Raw genomic sequence first — 21,833 nt, 5'->3', positions numbered from 1 at the left:
CAGTCTCCTAGTACCTCAACCATTGAAAATAACCAGGAAAGTGACACCTCCAATACAAGTACATAGTTGGAAAACATACACTTAATACTGAACAACTCAAATGCAAAATGCGTGTTATTTGACTCCCATAAAAGACTAAGCAAAATCCTAAATCAATGGAACATTGCATATCCTGACAGCTCCCACATGGATTGAGCAGGTATTTTCAAATAGATGGTGATAGACTTAGTTCCAAGTGTTATCATTTAAAGGACACATACAAGAACTCGGAGCAGAAGTCAACAAGCAATTAGGCACAGCCTGGCAAACATCCAAGTTATGGTATAGAGAAACTAGGGCAGCAATAGCAAGAGGATTCAGTTCTGGTGGCGTACATAAAGCCCTAAATATGACCCAGGTATCAAGAGTTTGATTAGTGGCTCAGGCACTTAATGGAGCTGGCAGAGAGGATGGGCATGCCCATCCTGGAGACAGGACAAGGCACAGCCAGATGCATAAAGCCACAATTACTCACAGGAGGAAGGGTTGTCATCATGATGCATGCCTCTTGGGTGGCCTTTTAGTTCATTAGGTGACTGGCTGGTGGTAGTCTACATTGGCAAATGTATAGTAGTGTGCCACTGAAGGGGGGAAGGTGTTTGCAAGCCCCCTGCTTGGGAAGGGGGTGGGAGTGAGTGGCCAGCATCAGTTTGCCCATACCCCCCACACACACTCATGGGGAAGAGGTTACTCCATATACCCTCATTACTGGGATACTTGTAAGGGAACAAACAACCCTAATGGCTGCATGTATGATGGCCCATCCAGACAGCTGTTACCCCTATACTATACTTCCCATAGCTGGTTTGCCTCTGTATTCCATGATGAGGTCAGCCATAGCAGAGAGAGGCCACGGTCAGACACACGCAGTGCTACATCAACACCATCTTCCAGATTTGAGGGATATGCCTTATGGTGTGGCTATCCATGGGTGGGATGCTCATTCCAAGTTGATTCATGGCAGAGTTGACTGCTCACATTCATGGAGTACTCTCTCCTCTCAGCATGACCTGAAGAGTGCCTGTTCCCTCACACGACAGAGAGCTCCACTGGACAGAAACATATGTGCATGGTTTGCACACTTCCACTGTGAGTACCCTAGACCTGTGTGTTAGATTCTACGGCAGTACTGCAACATTTGCTGAGACTGTGTCCCACCAAACACACACACACACACACACACACACACACACACACACACACACACACACACACACACACACACACACACACACACACATATAATTTCCTGCTGATGACAACTGACACTGTGGCCTTTCCCATCCATGCCTATCATAACTCTGCCCTGTCCTCTGTACTCTGTTACTTTGGTAGCCTATTTCTAATGGACAGTGTGACCAGTAGGTGCATGGAATAGCACAGCCTGTGTAAAGGTTTGCATGTATCACTTCTTTTTCTGTATGCTGCTTTATTCTTGCCCACAGTTTTGAACACCCTGCTGTTTCTTAGTCAGTGCTACTGCATACTGTGCCCACCTTCACCTACCACAGTCACCCCCTGCAACTCTTCCTCCTCCTCCTCCTCCTCTAGTGCAGAGCCTGGGACTTCCTCCTCCTAAATGTGTCTGCCCTGTTGCAGCTATTTGTGTATATTGATTTTATGTAACATAGTACATACTGAGAGTCTTACTACATGTGGCAGAGTCATACTGCAGAGCACTCCCAGATACACCCAGACAGTGAAAGAGGACCTTCAGCAAACTACACACAGGCTCAACAATGACCCCAGGTTTATGATAAGGTACAGTTGTAGCCATTCTCTGCCATGGTCTGGGTATTTCTGATAGGTGTCATTAACCATGACTCCAGGGCATATCCAGCATCACAAATAAGATGTCTGTGGGTAGAAAATCACCCCACACAAAGTGCAGGAGAAATGTGTGTTATATGTGAGAGTTGTGGTTACTACCTGAGTGGCCTGCATACACATTGTACATTACTTCTTGTGCATTACAGACCCCCTGGCAGTTGATAGAGTGGAAATCCTCGCTGTTAATATATCTTTGCTCTTGTTCTCCAGATGCCAGAGATACACATGTTAGTCACTAAAAAGTCCTTGAAGCCAGCATTCTTGAAGCCAAACATACCTTAGTATCTACAGGGACAGGTGCTCTATACATCCCACAGGCCTGCATGTAAAGGCAACACATCTTAACCAGCTTGTGCATGGTGATCCTATCAACATGGTAGTGGTTGACAATTTTAGTGCGTTGTGGAAGGCATAACATGTTCGGCATGGAATGATGACAGCATCACTGAGGGTGATGACAAGCAACACTATGACTAACAACAGTGAGTGCAGCCTGATGCATATACAGATTTAATAGTGTGGAGTCTAACCTGTACTTGTTTAACGATTCGTCTTCTGCAACCCCAGGATTTTACTCCAGTCACTACTCTAGAGCTAGTGCCTCTCACTGCAGTATATAAACTTCTCTGAATCCCTCTGCCATGCTGCTTATCCTCATCTGCATTCATGAGTGCCCTCATTTTAATAATATTCTTCATTATTGCCTCATTATACCACAATTTGCATACTATGCAGGACACAGAATTTCTTGTATTTCCCACTTGCACTTAAGAGTGCCTGTGAAAAGCCCTCACACTGCACATGGTCACTTGCCATGCAAATTCTCTTACCATAATGCAGAAAATGTTTCTGAATACCACAGTATAAGTGGATGTTAGAAACTCCCAACTGTACTTCTGTCATTATAAGGAAATCCATATATCACCATCCACTGCTGACAGGTGTAGCTTATCTCTCTAAACTCCATTTCATTTCTTCTTTATAGATGTGACTTACAAAGAAATGAACACACTGCATGTATCCAAGCACAACATATATACAACTACATTGTATAACTATTATTTTGATGTATACCTCGGTCATGGCTGAAAAGGGTCCATAGTAATCATTCAACTTAAGTGGCCAACAAATGGTAAACAGTAAGTAACAAAATAAATAATCAGCTCCTTCTTCTAATATCCTGCTTCATCAAACATTTTAAGTCATCATTTCAGTCTGCTGTTCTCCCACACTAACTCATATCCAAACTACACTGATGCAGGTGCTCCCTTCTACCCCACCTTCCCTTAAATTGCCATGACATAGCCTTAATCAGTTAAAGTCTATAGGGGAAATTAATAAATTCTTATGGCAATGCTTGTAATGACAGGCAGACATACCTCACAATTGTCCAGATTTTTACAGAATGTTCAGATTTTTACTTCACATTTTCGGTCTGTTTCTCATACAATTTGTGGTTTTTCTGGTAAATCACAGAGGACTGAAGTCACTAAATAATGATATATATTTAAGTTTCAGGCTTCATATTTTTTTATAAAAAATGCATGCTAACACAAATCCTGTTATTCTAGCAAACTTTTAAGTTTATAAGTGCAATATTTAAAATCTATCCCTATTTGTGGGCCTTCGTTCCCCCCAGTTATTTTAAGCTTTGTCCAGACTTCTTGCTCTAAGAGGTTGATAGGTATGCAGGCAGATGAAGAAACACAATGTAATGTGTGCATAAGGAAATGCATATAAGGAATACTGAAAGTAGACCACAATTCTTACACATCAGGCTCAAGTCATGCTATCAGCTGAATCTGAGTAAAAAGGCAAAATGCACAACAAAACATTTAGAACTGCATTTGATGATAACTCTGGGAACAACAGCATCATTTGCACTGTTGCAGTTGTTATACATTGGCAACATTACCAGACACCCTGTAACACTTTATGATGGCAAGCAGCATGAGTGAAAGTAATACAGTTGCATGGTAACATCGCATCAGATGATTTCTCAGTAGTTCCAAGGCCATCTTTATGTGGAAAGAGATATTATATGATATTGGTTGACCTGTACGATACACAAAATGTATCTGGATTAATCTGGATTAATGTGAGGCCTTCCCATACAAGTGGATAGTAAGGCATGCACAGCTCTTACAATTCTAACTACTGGAACTTTCCAGAGATAAAAGGAAAGATGCAAATGAAACAAACATATGGGATACATTTGGCATTTCCTAAGCATTGGCCTGTAGAGCACAAAAGATATTCTCCAATAAATTGCTGACACTTGGATTAGCAAATCTGTTCATCCAACATGGCAGAGGAAAGAGACCTACTATCATGTATGGTTTTTACAACATTGCCTGCCTTCCTGAAGTACTGGGAGCCATGCACACACGTCAGCAAAGGATCCACCCAGAGTTCACAAACAGTATCACATCAATAGGAAGGGCTACTATTGCATCAGCTGCCAGGTAGTGTGCAGTGCACATGGGGTCCTAATCAATGTGTTTGCACAGCATCCTGGCAGTGCCTGCGTCTCCCACACATGGTATATAAGTCAACTACACTGCCTTTTCTTGCAGAGGGACATTCCACAAAGTCATCTGCTAGGTTAGTGCAGACACACTGCTACACCCACATGTCTACAGCCACAGACAGTATGTGTACCTGTCTCACACCCTTTCCATATGTCTGCTGCGCTACAGGTGATGCAGGACACCCTTGTAGCACTGGAAGATGACACCACATTCAAAACCAACAAAATATAGCCAAACACCAACATAACACTGCCTATATACAAGCCAGGAATATAATGGAGTAGTAAGCTTGCTTAAATCCTGGTTCTGCAATATAGGCACATTTGAGGAAGGCACTGCAGTATGCCCCTGGCATAAACTTCATGATCTTTACAGCATGCTGAATGAATGCTACACAATGATTATAAGGAAACAGGGAGCCCAGTCAGTAGTGCCAGAAGCCATCACACCTGCAGTAGCAGGTCATCTCAAAGTGTCCAGTACTGGTTACAGTGATGCTGACAGATAACCAACTAGCAGTCATACCATCCCCAGACAGTGTAAAGCACAGACTATGGCAGCGCAGGCAAAAGCAGCATCATACAGTCCACCACTACAGACCATGACATGTACAAAGTGCCAGTGAGGTGTCACACAAAGCAAACTAATCCATGCAGTGTTACCTAAAGGCTATTCTAGGCAGTACACAGTCAAGTGACACTATGTATCTGGCATCTCCACCTATACCACACAGGAAGGAGGGTGATGTGCATCACACCTATCATCATTTTTACAGGTGCTAAGGGGCACAACATTGTCACATGGCTGTCTAGTGTCTACACAACCTGCTAGAGGAGGTTTGGTGATCACCAGAGGGACACATTTGAGTCATGGGACAGGTGACATTAAGTATTAAATACAATTTCCTCTGTGGAGCAACAACATACCTCTGCACTGCAGCCAATAAGCTGTCCAGACCTAGCAGAACAACAGGACAGTGATGAGGTGGTACTGGTGAAACATGTCCCTAAGATGAATTTGTAATGAGGTGGTACTCCTGCTGCCTCTTCATAACAGCTGCTCTCAATATGCGGTAGAGGACTGCGACAACATTACTGATGTAGGTCCAGACTGTGTTTTCTGCAGTGGCCTCCCTATGCATCCACCACTGGTGTGGACACATCCCAGATAGAGCCACTGATGGGTAAGGCATTGATAGTGACACTTTTGCTCCACATGGAGTCGGTCTCAGTGGCCACTCATGAGACCTATCATGGAATATTATCAGGACTCCAAGGTTTCCTGGAGGCATATGTGCTATTGGATCAAACCCTACCAGAAGCCAAGCATCATACCAGTCATTTTAAATAAGCACTTCTGTTAACTGATGCCAAGAGCTGTGCACATATTAGGGACTGGCTATGATACTAGACATTAACAGAAACCCCTACTGCAGTGAATATAAACACATTCAAGCCAGTGCACCAGTCTGCTGCCACAGCTCCTAGGAGATTAGTGAGTGTGCTCTTGGATGAAGTGGAGAGCCCCCCTTAGTCAGAGCTGACAAGCCCCCATACTGTAAATTCTGTAGAGCAGGTGTGAATGAGGACAGGACACATTGTCATCTTTAAAAATGATTGAGAGACAACTCAGGAGGGAGACAGACAGCTACACTGTATCCTGGGACTGTGACTCAACCAGAATGTCGGCTTCATCTTCAGGCCCAGTGTGGGTGCTGACCTCAGTTTGTTGTCCTGGCCCAGTCTTTACACCTGTCACTGTAGTAGTGGCCTAATCTGTTACTATAAAACACAAGAAACAGCAGAATGACAATGACCAATGCTGCAACATGTGAAGTATGCAAATGGAGGTTAGACACTTACAGGCGAACAACATACACATACTTATGCTGCCTCCTGAGCCTGAACACCCAAGGAACCTAAGGAGAACAAATGCTCTGATCAGTGTGTGCTCCCCAGAAGCCATCTGTGCAGAGTTGCTGTTTAGTGTTAATGTTATGGTTACTAAACTGTCTGGCCCCTCTGTGAGACATGTGAAGTTTGACCACTTACATAACCTGCGTACACTCCACTCCATCTGATATGATATCCATGTTCCTCATTGCTTCCAAGTAGGGATGCTATGAATGACTCTTGCAGTGGGAGGTGGAGCTCCTCCAGATATGGGTCTGTCTCTTTGAGGTCCACTGTATTCTAGTATTAACTTGCTTCTGACATTACTGTGATGTGTGACTCCTGCTAACCATGGCATTGATGCCATGGACCACTGTAGCCCACATGTGGTCTCTTAGATGCTGGTGGGACCCCATCTTCAACAAACACTGCAAGGTTCCTGAGTGTCTGTAGTAGGATGCTGTTCTTTGCAAGGCTAAGTTTGTTTAACCTCTACCATCTACTCCATCTGTCCCCCTTGGAGGACATATTTACATCTAGGAAGAGAGAAGGCCATAGCTGTAGGGTAGTGACTGCTGAGTACTGTGGGCTAGCTATGAGCATGGTAGCTTGGTTTGGCAATATGTAACAGAACATTGTTGCAGTCTATGTATTAACAGTCTGGGAGTTTGCACATAGGACTAAAGCTCTGAGCTGCTTCCTGCACACAACAATACAAGGTCTGTTTCTTTATCAGGACACTGTGGCATAATGTTTAAGGTCTTCACCTTAAGAAGACAATGTCCAGAGCTCAATCCTGACCTGCAGTCACTGTCTATGTGTAGCTTTCATGTTCTCCCTATGTTATGAGGGTTCCCACCAACAGGGTGCACTCAAATGTGAATGGAATAGTGGGAAGCAGTAGCACAGAATCTAGTAACTATTTAGGGGAAGAGTCAGGTAAAACCAACCATTACTATACTACAGCTATCTATCATGTGCAACCCTGCTCAATCTGGGAGATAAGCAGTACCAAGTGCTTGAAAAGGGGGAAAAGAACTTTTAATTGTGTCTGCTTAAAAGTATATATGGCTAGGTACCTTACGGTCCCTGTAACTGCCTGCCTACTACTGTTTCTATGTAGTGTTACCATAGGCTTTGCCCAGGCACACACACACACTCACTCACCAATACACAGCATTGTGACACACATTGTAAATCTGGGTATGTTGGGGGAAGTCTTGTACTTGTGGGCTGCCATGCCACAGATACAGTGCTATGAAAACAATTACAGCAGCAACACAATTACAACTCTAGCCACAGGCTGTAGGCAAGCATAGTGCAGGCACATACTGGTAATATAGTTATAGTGCTATTAACATGCGTTGTTCCTAGACATAGATATATTTACAGTGCTGTTAACATGCACTTTTCCTAGGCATACACTCCCATATGTCTGACAGCTGTAAAACATCATACCACAGAAATGCAGATGACTGTGTTCTTTGTTCTCTGAACTCTCTCCTGTGAAAATGGTGCCTCTATGCTGCCAGTTAAATGCTAAGCTGCTCAAATGCTGTTGCTGTGGCTTTCTTGCTGCTTGTTTTTGGCAACTAACATGGTGGATTGTTAGTAAATGTGACTAATATATACCAGTTTGCTCCATATGCGTTCTGATGAAGCGACTGTCAGCTGATAACCTGTGAATATTTATTTTTCACTGAGGTACATTAGCAAAAAGGTAATGTGCATACCCATTCCGCTGCACAACACTAACATGCAATGTATGCCCACTCTGGGAAGCAGGATGTGTCTAAGTGCACTGCATTAAATGGCAGTATTAAGTTGTGCTACATGTGACTCAAAGCCTTCTGAAAAGCATGAATCATAGCCAGTTCAGGGAGCGGCTGCTGAAACCTTATGTAGGTACATTCCTTAAGGCAGACTGCTGGTATGTATGACCTGGCAGACCAACTGGCCAGGATAAATAGCATCCCTCCCACCAGTGAGTAGTGCAGTGAAAGCACTAGACTGCTGACCAGGGATACCATCACCCTGAAAATTTCCAGTCCTGTGAAGCACAGCTGAAGCAGGAATACCCTGAATAGTACTGTATATCTCATTTCTACTGTGGTTCCTACTATAATTTAAAACTTTTTCCTTCTTTTCTGAGAACTCTTCCCAATAAACTTTGTTTCCATTGACAGATTCCAGGATATACCACACTGGCTGCTGTGGGTGACTGTCTGTTGTGTGTGCTGTTGATGGTAGTTGCATTGTTGTGGCACTGAGGTGTTTTACAGGGCAGGGAACACAGGTGTGCTTGTGTGTTTCTGAGGACACCATTTCATGTGCCTGCTGAATTACAAACATAAGTGATAGTGTAGGTGCTTCTGCTTCAGTGCACAGGCTTGTGGCAGTGTACCTTATCTGTAAAGCTGTGGGCCTGCTGTACTGATTCTTCTTTATTGTGCATACACAGGTTAGGTTAGCATATGTGTTGAGCTATGTGCACTGTCTCAGGCTTCTGCATGCATGCACTTGTATTTGAAGCATTGCACTAATATCTGCATCTCCCTCACACCTGTATGTCATAGTATGTCTATTCTTTGTGTATTTCAGCATGAGCAGAACAGGAAGACAATGTTACTAGTTACTCATGTGCTTTCTCATGAGGCTTGTGCAAGGCAGACTAACAATGCAACCCCGTCCTTCTGCATATGCTGTCAGCTACATTACTGGGATTCCCTCACTTATTTTCCATCCTGCACACTGTATCCCACTGAAGCACAGCAATCTGTCTTTTTGTGCAATATGTCCCTGCTGTTATTCATGTCTGCTTTGCACAACAATACTCTGTCTTCATGAGACACAAGTCATCTGCCACCCTGAAGAGCATCTCTATGAATGAATTGTTTCTAAACTTAAGCTCACTAGGATGCCTCAGCCAAGTTATTTACTATTTGTTCTTGATTTTCTACTGTGTGCCCCATTTTTATTCACAAATGTATTTTATTATCTTTACACAGAGGAAGTTTTTGTCCATGGAGTGTATTATCCATTTCACTCCTGCAAATAGGACAATATGTCACAGTCCACACATTTATACAAGATAAGGAGCAACTGAAATATTTTATACTTATCTTTGAATTCAGTTGCATTTACTGTATGTTAGCAGAGATAGCTGATCTTTCAGCTAATAAATGTTCCTTAACTGGATGACAAATACTGAGAATTGATTGTTGTCAATACCTCTCAACTGTCCAGATTTTCACCTCATATTTTTGGTTTGTTCCTCATAAAAATTTGGTTTTCTGGCAAACTGTCTGCAAACCATTGAAGACTGAAATCAGAAAAAATGACAGACATTTGTGTTTCAGACTTTATACTCTTCAGAAAATTCATACAAATGCAAAACCTATCAACTAAGTTTGTAAGGGCTATATTTAAAAATTGTCCCAATTATTGGGCCTTTGCCCCCAATTACTTATGGCTTTGTCCAGATTTCTTACTCTATGAGGTTGAGCTGTGTTTGAAACCCAGCTTTCATGCTTGATTCCCAGCAAATGTTCTCCAAGAATCTGTGCAAAAAGGGTGCATGTCATAATGACTTTCCCCAAGATAAATGCAAACCTGATAAATCTAAAGCACTTACATTGGTGTATATCTGAGGTCCTCTTGAAGCAAGGTAGAATAAACCAGAAATACAGCCGATTGTGAAACCAACAATTTCAGAGGTTGAAAAGTCCTATTAGAGAAGAAAATGTTAGATTTCCTTGTTAAATGAAGTAAGATATTTAACCTGTATCAAAAAGACAAATCTAAACTTGAAATGCTGCAAATTTACAGTCAGGATTTAAATAAATGTTTGAATAAGTTACTGCTGTAAAGTATTATGTTTTAGCTAATGGTATGAAGTAGTTCTGACTACAAAAAATAATATAATAATGTAATGTATATCATACAAAATTTTATGTCAGTTTAGTGCAGAGGAAGAAGGCCATAATCTGTGAACAAGTTTAGTCCTTTAGCTTCTGGTTCAAAGGTAAATACTAGGCTATCCGTTTGCAGACTACTACAAGCCTAGCCAATAATCAGAGGTCAGAATCAAAGCCTGTACCTTGTATCTGTAAGATAAAGACCTTAGCCATTTTGCCAATTCCCCCCTTTCAGTCTTCGTTTGCATACTGGGTGATTCTGAAGGAGTCAGTTAAGACAGTGTTCTCCTGGGGGACACTTGTACCATGCCAACAACTAAAATAACCAAAACACAAGAAATAAATAAATGCTGCTTTACAGATTATCTGCAAATATACAGAGCTGAGTATATTTTTTTTGGTTACAGAGTTTGTTAATTGTTGCTTAGATCTCTGTTGAAACTGTTGTCTCACTGTTCTGAGAGACTGATCGGCAAATATACAGAGCTGAGAATATTTTTTTGGTTTTAAAGTTTCTACTGTTAGTTGTTGCTTAGATTTCTGTTCTGTTCCACCCACCCTATTTTTGGTTTGTAGTTTAAATTTGGTGGCTTTTGCAGTTGCCCGCCCCACTGTAGATTTGATCTGAGACACTCCCCCAGTCCCATCTCTTTACCACATTCTACCTAATAAACTTTTTCTGCACTTGCTTTTAGTCCTTTTTAATTTAATTGCATTTTTTAAACTGTGTTTGGTCTAATATTGCTGCATACTCAAGTGTGCTAGCTTGCACTGCATGTGAATTGTTTTTACTACTGTTTTTGCTACTTTTCTGTAAACAAAAAAACTGTAAGCCTGTTTCCTACCTTTCCTGTAACTAGTGTTCCAGATACATATTTACTGTATCCAGGACTGTATGTAAGCTTCTGAGCTACCAAGCCTTTCTGTGTTGGAGGGAAGCCTTCTAGCTTATCAGTGGGAGTGGTAAGCACTAGGTAACCTGTCTACCATATAAGGAGTGGTTCTGGCCCAGAAATTGTAGTTATTGGCCGTTTAGGCAATCTTCTACCTCTCTCAGCTTCCTGATTTGAAAGCCTGCATTTGCACTTGTTTCTGTCCTGTAACTCATCTAGTGCAGATACCGATTCTTAGTTTTAGCACTTAAATTTGCTTGTTCATGCTCAGCACTTGTTCAGAACTTGTAAGCACTAAATAAGCTACTAATTACTATAGCACTCAATCTTCCTCATTACCTAGAGGAAAACAGTTTTTGTACTTACTTTTCTCACTTGCTTAGAGAAAAGCAGCTCTTGTACTCACTTTCCTCACTTATCTAGAGGAAAATATTTTTTTTATTCAGGCATGTCAGGGTCAGCTCCCAGTGTTCACTCCTGTCTATCTGATAAATCTGGGCATCTTGAGGCAATGTAGAAATTGCCTCATGTACACAGACAACCCTCCCCTCCTACCACCCAACACTACAACCTGTGAGAGATGCACTTATCTAGCCAAACTGGAGGTAAATCTCTCTAATAATCCAGCAGAAACTGAGGAACAGAACACCAGGTCTCTTCTTGTGAAAGAAGGATTCTGGGAAAATATATTGGAATCGATTATCTCTTGCAATTTCCCTGCTTATAAGAAAGTACAGGTGTGTAAAATCTTACCATAACAGTAGATGTCCTTCTCTTCACTGTTGAAGTATTCCTTACATAAGTGATCTCCTGCCAAAAATAGTCCAAGTCCTGACAGTATATACTGCACTTCACACGTATGCTCCCAACAAGTATAAAGTAGTGGATAAACTTGACATACAGAAGCACACACTTCAGAACTGAAAAGCCCCAAGAGGAAAAGAATGTCCTTAAGGGAACACAAGGAACATGTGCATCCAGAAGGAGAAAAGAAAGAAGAACCCCCAATCAGGAGTGTAAGGAGAACCAGTTAGAGCAGGGGAGGCAGGAGGGAGAGAGTGAATAGTGCAACAGTGAAGACAAGGACATCTACTGCTATGGTAAGACTTTACACAACTGTACTATATCCTCCCATATCACTGTTCCAGGATTCCTTATACAACGAAGACTGCAAAACCTAAAGAGGAAACATGGAAGGAGGATGGCACTGAAGAGTCCTCAAGAAACCCATGGAGGATAGCCCTGGCAAACCCAGCTCTAGCCCTAGAAATAACATCCAAATTATAAAGCTTATTGAAGGTATGGACAGAAGATCTAGTAGCAGTCTCAAGGATGGAAGGCCCACCTGGTGAGGTAACTTGTGGTGTTTTCCTCTGGCCAAATGAGAAAGAAGGGGGAACCAATGCCGTCTGGGCCAAAAGGAAGTCATGAACAAGAGTTTGGAAGAGTCCTGCCTAATCCTCTGCAAGACTCTTGGAAGCAGGGGAAGGGGAGGGAAGGCATAGAGAAACATCCCCTTCCAAGGAAAAGACAGGGCGTCCACTTTCCAGCAAGAGGACTTGGGGCTCTGGAACAGAAAAGAGTAAGTTATCTGTTTTAGAGGAGAGGCAAAAAGGTCTACCTCAGGAGTACCCCACCAACGGACAATGTCCAGGAACACATCTCTGTGAAACATCCATTCATGAGCTTGTGTGCTGGCCCTGTTCAGTCTGCCATTAGATTGTGCTCTGAGGGAATGCGGGCAGCCTGAAGAGTCACTTGATACTGGACAGCGAGATACCAAACCCAAAGAGCTAAACTGCAAAGGAGGTATGACTTTGTACCTCCTTGCTTGTTGACATACCACATCACTGTGGTATTGTCTGTGAAAACTTTGATGGGCCCTGAATGAAGGTGGGCATGAAAAGCCTGAAGAGAGATAAGCAGAGTCCTCATCTCCTTGATGTTGAAATGATCCAACTTCTGATGGAGAGGATAGAGATCCTGAACCTTGAAAAAGTCAAAAGAAGTTCCCCACCCCCTGTCTGAGGCATCTGTAAAGAGCACTTGAATAGGGACTGGAGACTGGAAAGGAAGCCCTGGGCTGAGAGAAAGTTGATGAATCCACCACTGGAGCTCAAGCTTGAGACTAGGAAGAAAAGAACTAAGGAGTCCAGGAGATGACAATGTTGAAGCCACAATGATTTGAGGTACCACTGAAGCTTTCTCATATGTAATCTGGCCACAGGCAGCATAGGAATGGTGGAAGCCATAAACCCGATGACCCTGAGAAAGTTTCTGGCCGTGACTGAATCCAGAGGAAGAAGAGACTGGAAAAAGAGCAATCAGAGACAGGGCCTTGGGGGCAAGCAGAGATGTCAGCATGAGGATGGTCTGGATCCTGCAACCAAGGAAAATGTGATCCTGAGATGGAGTCAAGACTGATTTTTGAAAGTTTATGGTGAATGCCAGAATCTGCAGCAGGGCAACAGTAGACTGGAGATCCTGATGCACAGCCTCGGGGGAGGAAGCCTGAATGAGCAACTAATTCAGATAAGGACTGATCTGAACCCCTCTCATCCTGCAAAAAGCAATGACAGGAGCAAGGCAGTTGGTGAATACCCTTGGGGCAGTAGAAAGGGCAAAGCAGAGAACTGAAAATGCAACAAAGAAACAGAGAAACACAAACATTTTCTGAAAAGAGGATAGATGGGGATATGAAAATAGGCATCCTTGAGGTCCAGAGAGACCAAAAAGGCCTGGGGAAGAAGAAGAGGAAATAAAGTTTGAAGCGACAACATCTGAAAGGAGGGAACCTTGAGAAATGTGTTGAGCTGAGAAAGCTCCAGAATTAGACTCCAGGTGCCCTCCTTCCTGGGAACCATAAACATTCTGGAATAAAAATCTTTCCCTTCCTGGGCAAGGGGCACTGCCTGAATGGTGCCCTGACTCAAGAGAGAATGAACCACCTCTGGGAAGAGACAAAGCTGTTCTCGAAGAGGTTGAGGGATGCCCAGAAAGGGAGGAAGAGATCTCCAACCCATGAAATACCCTTGGCAGATAATGGACAGAACCCAAGAGTCTGTTGAGTTCCTTAACCAATTTGGAAGACACAGGAAAAGGTGAAGGGACAAGGGAACCTGATAGAGGAGAAAAGGGAAGTAAATTGTCAGATAGAACCTAGCTTGTCCTGAAAATGAGGTTTCAGGGAAATAGGGGTTTGTGTAGATTTAGCAGAAGGTACATGTCTAGAACCTTTTTACCCTTGGATGGACAGCAAGACTGTCTGCAAACAAAAGTAGATTTGGAAGGGTAATTCCTCTTTTGGGCCTTTGTACCATTTACCCCCCACACCCCATTATTTTTTGTTATGTTCAGTATTCTTGCACTTAAGAAATTGAGAGGCATATCTCCTGTAACTGACATGTGAGAAGTTCTTAGAATATTTATGCAGCTGATGACAGTTGGGATTTTTTGAGAACAAACCAAACAGAGATAACAGATTTAGTGCTGTTGGAGAAGAAAACACTGTAGTAAAATAATGTACACACTTGAAATGGAGTAAAACTAAAGCAATATGTATCCTTTCCAGACTGCATCAAAGCATCTGCAACCAAAAGACCATCATCAGTAGCAGCACAATAGTGAAATACCAGTCTGATACTACGCCATTACAGCCCCCTCAAATACAGCAGTTTTGGAACGCATAGGAGGACAAATATGACTGCTTAGAAGGCTTTGTATACGTCTGTGTTGGAGGGTGCTTAAGATATCATGATTCATGGACTGATTAGGAGAACATGACCGCAGTCAGGTCTGACAGTGCAGTGTTTGATTCAAAGATACAGTAATTAGCAGCTAATGAGGTATTTCTCTACTGGAGATTCTCACTGTCATGCTAAGTAACCAACCCATTTTAGCCAATTAGTGCTGGTGCTGAGAATCTCTCTGAATTCCAAAGAAAAACAAATAATAAAATCTCATCCCCTAAAAACAAAACAAGTCAAATAATATGCAGCATTCTGGTATCTATAACATTTTGTCCTGTAAAGGTAAGAAATGCTTTTTTTAACTTGAAGCATTACTTATCCCAAAACTTGTTCTCTATTCCCATAATACAAGATGCTAGGCTTATCTAGCACTAAAGCAGCAGGCCACAAAGATTTAGAAATGGGTATTTTTCTACACACACACAAAATGCTAACTGTCTCACCTGTTTACTAAACTTCTTCTCTTAGTAAGGGGTGCAGTGGTAACAAGCCATTGTAAACCAGACTTCCCTAGTACACATTTCCAGCAACAGCCTCCTGATAATTTCTGTTGGATCCTCAAGAAGCTGCAAGATATAATCTTTACAGTGTGCTGTAAGTCTATCCTGAGGCCCTCCCCTAGTGTTCCCTGCTTGGTATGCCTCCTGTGGGACACACAAATGGGGGCATTCTCACAAAGTGCCCAAACTACCTCAACATATGGGAGAAGTGACTGGAAAAAATCTTGATCTTACAAGGTGTAGAAGGTCTCACTCTTTCACGGAGTGTAAACACTGTTTAGGAACCTAATTTCTGCTGCTAGCATCTATAATCTTATTCTCTTTGTCACTACCCAGAACTCATAACTACAGGTGATGATGGGGGTGTAGACTGACTGGTAAGTAGAGAGCTCTGCCCAAAGATTCACCTTTCACTTCACCACCCAGCTAGTACAGGTGCAGTATTTTCTGCCTCTGCATCCATCTGCTGGTCATTACTCTGATCCCCCCTGCGCAAAGCCACAGCTGTCTTATCTAGGCTGGTGATGGCCCCCAATACAGTGCCCAACACCCTCAGCAAAACAGGACCCTCGACTTTTACTGTAGCAAATTGATAGGTACGTTCATACCAGTCATGGCTTCCTATAGTCAGATTCACGTCTCCTCAGCTCTATAACTGAAGAGCAAATAAATAAATAAATAAATAAACTAATTTACAAAAGAAAAGAAAGAAAAAGAAAAAAAGATTATGACTTTTTTTTAAACTGTAGCAAGCATAACACACACAAAGTGATGAAGTGCTTTCTGTACTGACATTCAAAAAAATAGACTACAGGAGCTGCACTTCTTGATTGCACCCCCTAACACTTTGCCCCCACATTGGCTGCCCCTTTGCCCTATCCTTGCCATGCTACTGCCACAGCATTCATTCCTGAACAAGATGCCAAGTTACTTAAACTCCCCCACATAAGGTACTTACTTTCCCCTTACCTGCAGAAGGCAAACAATCTTTTAATGGGAAAAAATATGACTTTTGATGTGGAGATACTGATTTTAATCCAATCTACTTCAAACTCAGTAGTAAATCACTCCACCACATGCTGGAGTCACTTGAGGTCCAGCAGAACATCAACTTCAAACAAAAGAAATGAGGTTTTAACATTCCTAAACTGGATATCTGCAGACCTTGGCTGTACCTTGATATGTTGTTCATGAAAGGTGACAAGGCACACTCTTGGGGAAGTTCTGTGTTCACCTTAAACATATCCGACTTAATACATACAGAATACAGGCATAACTCTTCTCAAATGACTGAACAGCATAGAGTAGGAAGCCCAGGGACCCTGTACTGTTACACACTTACCAAAAGATCTTCTAGGATACAGTCATATGGCTTCACTAAGTTAGCAAAACACATGTGGATATCACAGAAAAATTATCATGACCCTCCATAGGTTCATAGGTAGGTACTAGGCTATCGGCCCTGGGGCCTATACAAGCCAAGCCAAAAGGGTACCCTGGCTTTTGCCACCCAAGAAAATTATTTTCCTGTGCCACTGTCGAGCAGAGCCACAGAGGTGATCCCCGGGATGAATTTCCTATTTCCCATCCAATCATCAAGATTTTTCTTGAAGAGTGCTAATGAGGAGCTTTGTTTGATATAGATAGGTAGTTTATTCCAGAGTATGGGAAGTCTCTGGGACAGGAATCTATCCCTATGGCATGTTCTGTTTATTGTGGTGACAAGGTTTAGGTCCCTAGAGCATGTAGCTCGGAGGGATTGGGATTTCTTTAAGTGGAGCATGTCCACCAGCTCTGGGTTTGACATAGCTTTGTATGTTAGGCAGAGATCACCTCTGAGTAGGCGATATGCGATGGAGTAAAGCTGGAGTTTTTTGAGATGGTCTGCGTAAGGCATCTGTTTGAGGCCGGTAATCCTCTTTGTGAGGTATTTCTGCGGCCTTTCCAGTTGTTGTAGATGTCTTGTGAGGTACATACCAAAAGGGGCGTTGTACGCTATAATGGGTCTAATGAGTGATGAGTAAAGGGAAACAATGACCTCTTTTTTTCTAGATGAGAAACCTTTTGTGATGAGGTGTGCCACGTAGAAGGATTTTCTGACTACTGTGGCGATGTGATTATCAAAGGAGAGACTACTGTCCACCTGTATCCCAAGGTCTCTTATCACACTTTTGGTGTTAAGTATACTACCACCTATGTTGTAGTTCATGGGTACAGAGTTTTTACCAAAGGGGATGACAATGCACTTTTTGGCATTGAGCTTGAGGCCATGGCTTTGACACCAGGCATCTGTCTCAGTGAGGCCCTTTTGTAGGATGTCCACATCATTAGGAGTTTTGATTATGGCTCCTAGTTTGCAATCATCTGTGAACTTCATTAGCCAAAGACCTTCTGTATTAGCCTGTACTTCAGAGAAGTAAATACCAAACAGGAGAGGACCCAGGACTGAACCCTGTGGTACTCCACTTGTCACTGGTCTGAAGTCGGATTTGGAGTCTGCTACTTTCACAGTGTGGGTTCTGTCAGTGAGCCAGTTGGCAACCCATCTTATGACATAGGGATTTATACCTAGTTTAGTGAGTTTATCTATAATTCCAGAGTGGGAGATGGTGTCGAAAGCCTTGGCAAGATCTAGATAGGCTGTGTGAACCACCTTACCCTTGTCTACGGCTTTAGTGACTGCTTCAAAGAAGTCTATCAGGTTTAGGAGACATGATCTGCCTTTTACAAACCAGAACTGGGTGGGATCCAGAGTTTGGAGATTACCAATGTCTTTGTTTATAAGTATCATGATGATACATTCCATGGCCTTGCAGACCAGGCTCGTCAGGCTAATGGGGCGGTAGTTACCGGGGTCCGTGGTGGCTCCCCTCTTGTGGAGTGGGATAACCATTGCTGTGCGCCATTCAGCAGGCACAAAGCTTGAGGTGAGGCTATGACTGAACATGGTACTTAGGTGGGGTACCAGTTCATTCTGTAGTTCGTGTAGAACGCAGCCTGGGATGTTGTCTGGTCCCATGGATGCTGTGTTCTTGGCTTTGGAGAGTGCGTTTTTTACCTGTGCAGCCATGATTATAGGAACTGCATTCTTCCGGTATAGAGATTGGCTCTTTAGGGGGTGAGAGGGGGGTAAAGTTAGCACTGAACCTATCTGCCAAGATGTTGGCAATATCAGTTGGGTCTGTATATTTAGTGCCATTGTGCTGTAACTCAGAGCAGATCTGAGTGTTGCCATTGAGATTCTTGACATAGCTATAGAATGCTTTGTGGTTGTCTTTAGAATCAGTGGTGATTTTGTTTTCGTAACTAGCTTTGGAGGATTTTATCAGGGATCACAGCTTCTTACTGAGACTGACCAGGGAACTCCTCCACTCATGGGATTTTACTCTCTTTTGCAAGAGTTTCTTCCTTCTGTTGTACAGTTTGTTTATGGCAGGGGACCACCAGATTGGCTTCCTTTTTTTTGGAGGATAGCATCTTGGTTCTGTTTGGGATAGCACGATCCATGCACTCATGTAATTGTTTATAAAGTGCAATTGTGCAGGATTCAGTAGTCATAACTGTATTGTCCATCTGCATGTGTGTCATGAAGTTCACCACTTCTGTCTTAAGAAGCATGAAGTTGGCTTTGGAGAAATTTTTTACCATGGTTTCCTTAATGGGGGGTGGAGGCAGGATGTGGATATCTAGGGTAATTAGCTTATGGTCGGATCAGACCAATGAGGCGTTGACTTCAGGTGTGGAACACCGGTCACTCATATTGGTAATGACTAGATCTATGATATTGTTGCCCCTGGTGGGGGTGTGGATAAGCTGATCCAGGGCATTGGAGTTTATGAATTCCAGAAAGCGTTGAGCAAAGGAGTTGGTACATGAGTAGTTTTCCCAGTTAATGGTGGGATAGTTGAAATCGCCCATTATTAGGGTGTTTGGTTGAACCCTAATACTTCCCAGTACATCAAGAAAAGAGGAGTGGGAATCCTGAGGCATGGTGGGTGATCTGTAGCAAGCTACAATTTGGATTGCAGTTTTGCCCAGAGTTAGTTGCACTTGGATAACCTCGGCTGCATTATGCTGAGCAACTAGCCTGGAGGTGTGGATATCCTTAATGAATATGGACACAACTCTGCCTTTGGTGTTCCGGTCCAGGTTACATGGCCGAAAAGTGTGGTATGAGTTATAGCAGGGGTGCTCTCTAGAGCCTTGAACCAGGTATCAGTCACTGCACAGATGTCGATGTTCCCCATTTTAAGGAGTGCCTCGAGTGAGTGCATTTTGAGATTTAGACTTCTAGCATTGAGTAGCATCACCCTCAGTTTTTGCTTGCCTGTTCCTGTTACGGTGGTGAATTTGTCATTTGAATCTTGCCTAAAAAAGGCACTATAGGGGTGGCAAGAACCTTAGCCAGTATCCAGAATCCCAGGGGTGACAGGTGCAGGCCATCTCTGGCAAAGCATCATGGTCTGTCGACCGTGTCATCCCAGGCAGACAGATACTGGATCCCTTTAGAATGGCACCAGAAGCTTAGCCAATTGTTGAAGTCAATAATTTTGTCCTTGTACTGCGGCATCATTCTGGGTGATGGCAGAATGCTACTCAGGGCTAGGGTCATACCTGCATGGGCTACAAGATTGGAGAGCTCTTCCATGTCTCTTTTCATGTAGTCCAGGGAGGTACGTCTCAGGTCGTTCACACCAACATGGACAATGACAGAGTCATATTTGTACTTGTTGTGGAGTGACCTGAGTACGTGGGTTATGTGGCGGATCCTGGCACCCGACAGCAACCTTCTCCCTGTTTAACCTGGTGAGTGGGACATCAGTGTGCCTGACTATAGAGTCGCCTATGACTAGTGTGTTGGGTACGTTGTTTTGCCTTATTGGCTGTGGTTGAGTGGCACACTGACTCTGTGGACTATGTGTCATTTGGGTTGTGTTGTGGGGTGGAGGTTGCTTGCATTACTGCTTTGGAGGTCTCTGTTGCTTGAGCAGATTATTATAGAGAGCCTCCGTGAATGTTTTTGTGTTTCTATGTGTGGATTTTGGTGGTGTAGATTTAGTGAGACTATGTGATGAGTGTGGTGTGATGCAAGTGTTTACCTTCTCCTCTTGACTGTCAAGTTCAGTCTTGATTGAAAAGAGCTTTACCTCCAGTTTGGCTAGATAAGTGCATCTCTCACAGGTTGTAGTGTTGGGTGGTAGGAGGAGAGGGTTGTCTGTGTACATGAGGCAATTTCTACATTGCCCCAAGATGCCTGGATTCATCAGATAGACAGGAGAGAACACTGGGAGCTGACCCTTGGACATGCCTCAATAAAAAAACTATTTTCCTCTAGATAAGTCAGGAAAGTGAGTACAAGAGCTGTTTTTCTCTAAGCAAGTGAGGAAATTAAGTACCAAAACTGTTTTCCTCTAGGTAATGAGGAAGGCTGAGTGCTGTAGTAATTAGTAGGTTATTTAGTGCTTACAAGTTCTGAACAAGTGCTGATCACGAATAAGCAAATTCAAGTGCTAAAAGTAAGAATCTGTATCTGGATTAAACTAGTTACAGGAAAGGTGGGAAACAAGTGCAAATGTGGGCTTTTAAATCAGAAAGTTGAGAGAGATGGAAAAACTGCCCAAACGGCCAGTAACTACAATTTCTGGGCCAGAACCACTCCTTATGTGGTAGACAGGTTACCTATTGCTTACCACTCCCACTGATAAGCTAGAAGGCTTTCCTCCAACACAGAAAGCTTGGGGGGGGGGGGCTCAGAAGCTTACATATAGTCCTGGATATAGCAAATCTGAATCTGAACTACACTAGTTACAGGAAAGGTTATCTGCAAATGGGCAAAGAGTTGATCCAGTCTTACATGGACAGGAGGACAGTATCCATATTGTTCCTGAATCAGACTTAACTACCGTACAGTCTCCTTTCCGGCATCTTTGAATGTACCTTTTAAGGGAGTATGAGGAAAATGATACCTTTTTAACTGGAAAACACTGTTCTGTCTCCCTGTTTAAAAATAGGCAGCTAATCAAAAAGTACTGTCTCAGCCTTCCAAACAACACTGAAAAGACTTACTGTCTTGTAATCTAAAATGTAGTATAATTACACACCATTAGTATAAACTTGTAAATAGTAAAAAAACACACATTATAGTATGATAAATGACAATATTCAATAACAAAAAATAATGTTCAGTATTCAAGACTTAATACATTTACATCATAACAGCTACAGATATATATATATATATATATATATATATATATATATATATATATATATATATATATATATATATATATATATATATATATACAGGATTGTAATTACGTGATTAAGTACCACTTTGTCAAAACACACAATGTCAAAAACAAAATACTGTAAACTAAAACACCATAAGCACAAATTGTTGTAAAATTATCAAACTGACACAAGTCCTGGATTTAGTATTTTAAGTTTCGGCATTTTTTTGCTTTTCAGTATACTCCTCT

At 42.5% G+C, this 21,833-nt stretch overlaps 1 protein-coding gene and 1 long non-coding RNA gene across 3 annotated transcripts in view; one reads left to right on the top strand and one right to left on the bottom strand.

Annotated features, from left to right (window-relative positions):
• The window catches only part of SLC66A1 (solute carrier family 66 member 1), a 506,383-nt gene that overhangs the window by 193,542 nt on the left and 291,008 nt on the right, over positions 1–21,833 (bottom strand). For both annotated transcript variants that reach the window (XM_044061786.1, XM_044061785.1), the window contains one exon: positions 9,927–10,019. In XM_044061786.1, coding sequence (XP_043917721.1) covers positions 9,927–10,019 — 93 coding nt within the window. The remainder of the gene's footprint in view (positions 1–9,926; positions 10,020–21,833) is intronic.
• LOC122793609 overlaps positions 1–21,833 on the top strand; it is a 372,997-nt gene that overhangs the window by 234,556 nt on the left and 116,608 nt on the right. The window lies entirely within an intron of this gene.

This window comes from Protopterus annectens, chromosome 2.part0, assembly GCF_019279795.1.
Source record: "Protopterus annectens isolate FY-2018-M chromosome 2.part0, PAN1.0, whole genome shotgun sequence".
Taxonomy (NCBI): domain Eukaryota; kingdom Metazoa; phylum Chordata; order Ceratodontiformes; family Protopteridae; genus Protopterus; species Protopterus annectens.
Note: the sequence above shows the minus strand (reverse complement) of the source record. Positions and strands in the feature narration are given on the sequence as shown.